At 37.6% G+C, this 6,343-nt stretch overlaps 1 protein-coding gene across 1 annotated transcript; it reads right to left on the reverse strand.

Annotated features, from left to right (window-relative positions):
* Nucleotides 1–2,022: 2,022 nt before the first annotated feature.
* LOC114172930 lies at nucleotides 2,023–6,073 on the reverse strand (the record flags this gene model as incomplete). The annotated part of the gene is made up of 3 exons (XM_028057098.1): nucleotides 5,771–6,073; nucleotides 2,553–2,626; nucleotides 2,023–2,362 (listed from the first exon to the last, which is right to left on the reverse strand). Coding segments are annotated over exons 1-3 (717 nt in total), but the record flags the coding sequence as incomplete, so codon positions are not given.
* Nucleotides 6,074–6,343: the final 270 nt, after the last annotated feature.

Below are 6,343 nucleotides of genomic sequence, written 5' to 3' on the forward strand. Positions count from 1 at the left end.
AACTCAGTTGTAGCTGCACTAGTACACCTCAAATTATCCAAAAATCATTTATTTAACTAAAAGCTATTTTAACATGTTTTTGTATCTATGCTCAATAAATCCAATTATAAGAAATCCTAATTAAATCAATCTTTTAAGTACAATTTAATTAAATCCTCAAAATTAATATGAAATGAGAACAAAAATATAAACTGATCACAAAGCTCTTAGTTAAAGGGTACAATTGAGGCTAAACACTCTTCATTTTCTTTCTTCAACAATTTATGTAAGCTGGAGGCAAGTAGGTACACTTTTCAACATATTATAAATGTAGCTAAAAACATTTGTCCATCTCAACCAATCTTGATATGTTTCCACATTATATTTTTTCTTTCCTTTTATGTAAACAATGTCTCGATTACAGTGTCAAATATTATTTTTTTTTCACATACATCACATCTCTGCAATGCCTAATATCTACTTTACACTAACAAATAAGATCAAATAATATTAGTGTTTGGAGAACGTTTGGAGCATGAGTAATGGAGATTTCAGTTATGTAAATAATGACGCAAATTTGTAATATGATGGAGATGATGGTGGTGAAGGGTGTGTGGAAGATTGGTTTTATATGTAGAGTAGAGGTTTAATGAAAAATGGTAGGTTGGTTGGAGGAAGAAAAATTGTAGAAGCTTTTGTGAGGATAAGGATGCTAAAGAAAATGAAGTTCTTGTTAACTCACAGAATGTTTTTTGAAACAGAGGGCACTACAGCTCTGTATCTCTGTTATTCCATAATGAAAGAAGCCAAGTTTATAGGCTTAGCTCTTACAACTGATAAACGAAAAAAATAGGAATCGCAATAGCACTAAAACAAAATCCCTAAATGTACGTAAATGTGCATAAATGTGCATAACAAAAACATTACAATTTATTTAAAACAGTAAATAATAACTGCTGAATTAGAAAGCCCAGTCAACATTTCCTCCCTTAAACTGTATGCTCCTTGCAACAGTTTATCTTTGGTTCTTCACGCATGCCCAGTGCATTTCGCAAGTTGTTCTTTTGTGCTGCAGTAATCTAACATTATAACACCATTGTTGCATAAAATCTCTTAAGAATGAAATCTCACGTCAATCTGTTTACTTTTCCATGCAAAACTGGATTTTTGGACAAATTAATGGTAGAGGCATTATCACACAACAATACAGTAGCTCCTTCCTGGCAGTGCTCTAGATGTTCTGAAATTCTTCTAAGCCAAACACATTGGCAAGCACATAAAGCAGCTGCTATGAACTCTGCTTCAGTTGTAGATAAGTTGACCACGGGCTGTTTCTTTGATGCCAAGAAATCACACCTCCTTCCAACATGAAAACATAACCAGACGTGCTCTTCCTATCTTTAAGATCCCTTGCATAATCACTATTAGTATAAGAAATTAATTCTTTTTTTCCTTCACAAGCTTTGTAGAAAATTCCTAGATTTCGAGTTCCTTGTAAATATCTCAAGATACACTTTGCTACCAAGAAATGACTATCTTTAGGGTGTTCCATAAAGCGACTTATCAAGCTGATAGAATGTGCAATATCTGGTCTTGTAGCATTCAAATACATGAGGCTGCCTACAAGTTGCTTAAATAGCGTGTTGTTAACTTCTGCTCCTTCATCTGTTTTCAACAACCTAGTCCCTAGAATAATGGGGTTTTTCACCAAATTTCAGTCCAACATGTTAAATTTGTCCAACAAATCTTTGATGTATTTCTTCTGCCCAATAAAAATTCCTTCACAGCTTTGGAAAACCTCAATGCCCAAAAAATACCTCATTTTGCCTAAGTCAGTCATGGCAAACTCATTCATCATCATAGTTTTAAACTCTTGAAATAAACACACACAATTAAGATTTTACCTCCCTCCTTCTTTACAAATAGTGTGTGTTCATGTGGGCACTTGAGAAATTTATTAACTGCAAGATAAGACTCTAGCTTGATGTACCAGGCCCTAGGAGCTTGTTTAAGGCCGTATAGGGCCTTCTTTAATTTGTATACCTGGTGTTCATGCCTTTGAACAACGTAGCCTGGTGGTTGTTCTATGTAAACATCTTCATTTATTGCTCCATGTAAAAAGGCTGACTTAATATCAAGTTGATAAATAGTCCATCTCCTTGTGGCTGCAAGTGCAACAACAGTTCTAATGGTTTCAAGAAGAGCTACTAGAGCAAAAATCTCTCGATAGTCGATCCCTTCCTCTTGAGTGTAGCCTTTTGCTACTAGTCTGGCTTTAAATTTGTCAATCTCTCCAAGTTCCTTCAACTTAGTCTTAAAAATCCACTTAACACCTACAATTTTGCAATTCGATGGTGGATCAACTAGCTCCCATTGTAACGTCCTAGCCGGAAATTACTTATTAAAATAAATAAGAAAATAAATAAAATAACCACCTCATTTATTAATCATCAATTTCCCAAAAAACGCGGGAAAATTTAAATATTAAAGTCCAACGCGCCAATACAAATATAATAAGTCGCATCAGTACGTGTTACAATTAAAATTGTCTATAAAATTATTACATATAAAACCATAGTTCATCATAATGACTAGTGATAAATCCCTGAGATATCCCCACTCCGTCTCTAGGCATCTGTCTGCTCACCTGCATCAACATCTGCTCCCATGTAACAAGTTACATGATCATCGCCACACACACAGATAAGGTGAGCTCATTTAAATAAAACCAAAAATATAATATTAAATACAACATCCACAAATTTAAACCCAGGTTAGTACATTTTCCCCTTTCTTTTACTTCTTCACTTCCAACACTTGCCTTTAGACGTCTATCATCTCTATACCCTTTAGGTGAGATCAATGATCGATCTTTTGTTGTACGAGTGTCTACTCGCCCCTCCGACTATAGCCACCACCTGATAGTCCACACATGGGAATAACTTTGCCACAACATCTCACCGTGACACCAAGTGGAGTTCCCTAAAACAAACCTAAGTTTGTAGTTGTTTCCAGACTACCAAATCTTTATCAGAATCCATTGAAGAGGGAAATCATCTGAAACCTCGCCGTACGAGTCACAACCCGCACACTCTACTAGACTTCCTAAACCACCAGGCTACAACCTGGAGTGGTCACGTGTTACCCCAATACAAGATGCACTAATAATTGGGCCCCCAGCCAAAGCATCGCATTATGAACATCCCCTAAAGTGGTGTAGAAAACTTTCCTCACGCACCATCACTAGACCAAAATCGCCTGGCGCGCATCTCACGCCGCTAGGCGGAATTTAGCTTCAGACCGCCTGGCGGGCATCACACACCACTAGGCGCCAAGCACCTACAGAATCAACAATGCACTGTCACCGCCTGGCGGACACCATCTTGCCGCTCGGCGCCTCTGACACCGTCGCCGCCTGGCGCTTCCACCCTGTGTCGCCAAGCGCCAGTCTTCTTCCTGGTCTTCTACTGCACCGATTTCGCTTGGCATAACCATCCTTACCGCCAAGCGCGCTGTGTTAACAGTGGGCACTGCCACTGTTTGGAGGTCCTACCGCCTGGCGGCTCGCTCATGCTGCCAGGTGCCATACCAGTAACGTAATGCTACTGGTTTTTGGCACCTAAAAACAAGTCCTAATAGACCTAGAACATACAACACTTGAAATTTTAACACAACATGATTTCCTAGTCATATTCTATAATTAGTTAACATCACACACAAATATGTATCCCATCAATCCCTTTATCATTATGCACACATCTTTTTTAAGGCAAAAAGTCAATACTTTCATGTGAAAACCACATTCTTTTACAAGCGCTACTTTAAAACATGTTGTAACACGCTCAAGAATACAAGTCACATAGTTCAGCAGATGAATACTAAGATATCTCATACCAATTCACATACTAATGTTACATAATCGAAAGAAGACAATTATCTCACTGCAACAACCAATATATATATTTATACATCACAGCACACCAAACCATCTTTCACACACCAATTGATCCCATAATCGTTTCCCATTACCGTTATACTAGAATTCCTATTTTCACATACCACACTTTTATTTACAGTCAACACAATGGATTACATACCATAGTTATCTTACACACACCACCCTTAGTCCATAATCTTCCCCGTTTTAACCCTTTTTCATTAAAATCTCATGCCCATCACAACACAGATCACGTACATGCATAAGCAATTCTTATATGAGCAGCAACATCTGTTTAACTACTGCCGCACACTTTATAGTCCAAAAATTACGAATGGTTCCATCACCCAAGTCTAGGTTTACTTATTTTCCATAATCTTTCAATGTAAGCATATACACAACATTTCAACAAAATCATACATGGTAGCACATAGGTACTCTGCTCATAATAGCGTCATTTTCAACAAAATAGTGTCAATCATGTACTTATCTCATGCACAATTATTTTTGACTCCCAACATAAACCCAACACCCAATTTCAGATCAATATCATGCCTTCCAACATAATCATGATATACACAGTCAATCATATGCATAAAATTCACATTCAAACATTTAATCATCCCAACCACATCATAGGTACCCCAAACAGATCCAAAACAACCAAAATAGCATTACAGTGTTCATGCCGCCTAGCGATTCATCCTCTGCCGTTAGGCGGTTCATGGAGGAAACCCAAAAAATGGGTGCAAACATATGTGTCGCCTGGCGACTCATGTACTACCGCCAGGCGGTTTCTGGAAAAATCCAGAAACACGAATATAACGAGAGAAAGTAGGTTCCACAGTTTCATTATGGTTCAAATCATACATTCATATCATTGCGAAATAAAACAAGCAATGCGAACTTCCCTAACCTGGATTTCCTTGCTCAATTTGCTAAAGGTGCTACTTCCTTCTTGTTTGCCAATCTCCTTCTTGCTCTTCTACCAATTCAGACCCAGAACCTCACCCAACACTCACAAATACTCTCCTTTCGTGCTCTATTTCCGGTATAGTCTCAACCTTGCCAAAACCTTTCCTAATACTCAACTTTTACCTTTTAAATCGTGCTTAAATTTAGGTCAGTAATGCAAAAATGGGATTCCCACTTAATTACCCTTGGCTGCTAGATAAGTTAGGGTTTCCTTTAACCCTTCCCATTCCACCCAATTCTAGCATTAGCAAAAAAATATAAAGTTAAATTTAAGTTTTCCCCAAGGCTAGAACTCACCACCATGCACTTGCCAAGTCAATACCAAACCATCATACCAATCCCCGTTTCATGCCAACTAATATAACCCAATTGTTATCTTCTTACTTACACACACATACATATTAGTAAAAAAAAATTAAATCCTACGCAAAGGGCATACATAGGACTTGAACCCAAGTCCTCTCACACAATCAAAGTACTTTCAACCACTTGAGCTAGTACTTTTTCACACCATGAAGGTTAGCATTTAATGTCATAAAGGCTTCTCTTACCCGCATTTATTAAATAATTATTTAAATTTAGTGGGTCTCACACCCACGTATCATTCCTTTGGATAGCTTGAATTTTAGCATCCATTGCATATCTCCAATGCTGACTTTTTGATGCTTGATTGTATGTCACTGGGTCTGCACCTGCAAACATAGCAAAATTTATATCTTCTTCATTAGTTAAATCCTCACCAATGACATAATCTCTCATCCATGCTGGTGGTTTTCTAACTCTCCTTCCTTCAGTTGAAATTTCTGCAGTTCTTGAAATATCATATGCATTTGAATTTGTACTAATTATTGCTGCATCACTTGGGTTTGTCTAAGTTACCTCCTCTGCTGCTGGACAAATTTCTTCTGAGTGATCACTTGCATCAATCATTTTATTGGTCTTGGCTTCATTGGTCTCGGCTTCATCCCACTCCCAAGCTGCATCCTCTTGAAATTTAACATCTCTACTGACATAAATCTTCTTATTAAGAGGATCATAGAGTCTGTAGGCCTTAAACTCCTCACTCACACCCAACAACACACATTTAACACTTTTGTCATCAAGCTTGCTTCTTTTTTTGTCAGGTACGTGAACAAATCCAATGCAGCCAAAGGTTTTGAAATAAGAAACAAATGGCTTCATTCCACTCCATGCCTCCTCAGGTGTGATGTTTTTTACTGCAAGGGTTGGGCTTCTATTCAAAATATGGACTACCCAATTTACAACTTCTGGCCAAAAAAAATCTTGGAACTCTTCTTTCAGTCAAGACACTTCTAACCATTTTGATTATGGTTTGATTCTTCCTCTCAGCTACACCATTTTGTTGTGGTGTATATGAGACAGTAAGTTGTCTTTGAATCCCCTGGTCATTACAAAATTCAACAAACTCCTTGGAGGTGTATTCTCCTCCTT

This window comes from Vigna unguiculata, unplaced genomic scaffold (genome assembly GCF_004118075.2).
Source record: "Vigna unguiculata cultivar IT97K-499-35 unplaced genomic scaffold, ASM411807v1 contig_705, whole genome shotgun sequence".
Lineage (NCBI taxonomy): Eukaryota > Viridiplantae > Streptophyta > Magnoliopsida > Fabales > Fabaceae > Vigna > Vigna unguiculata.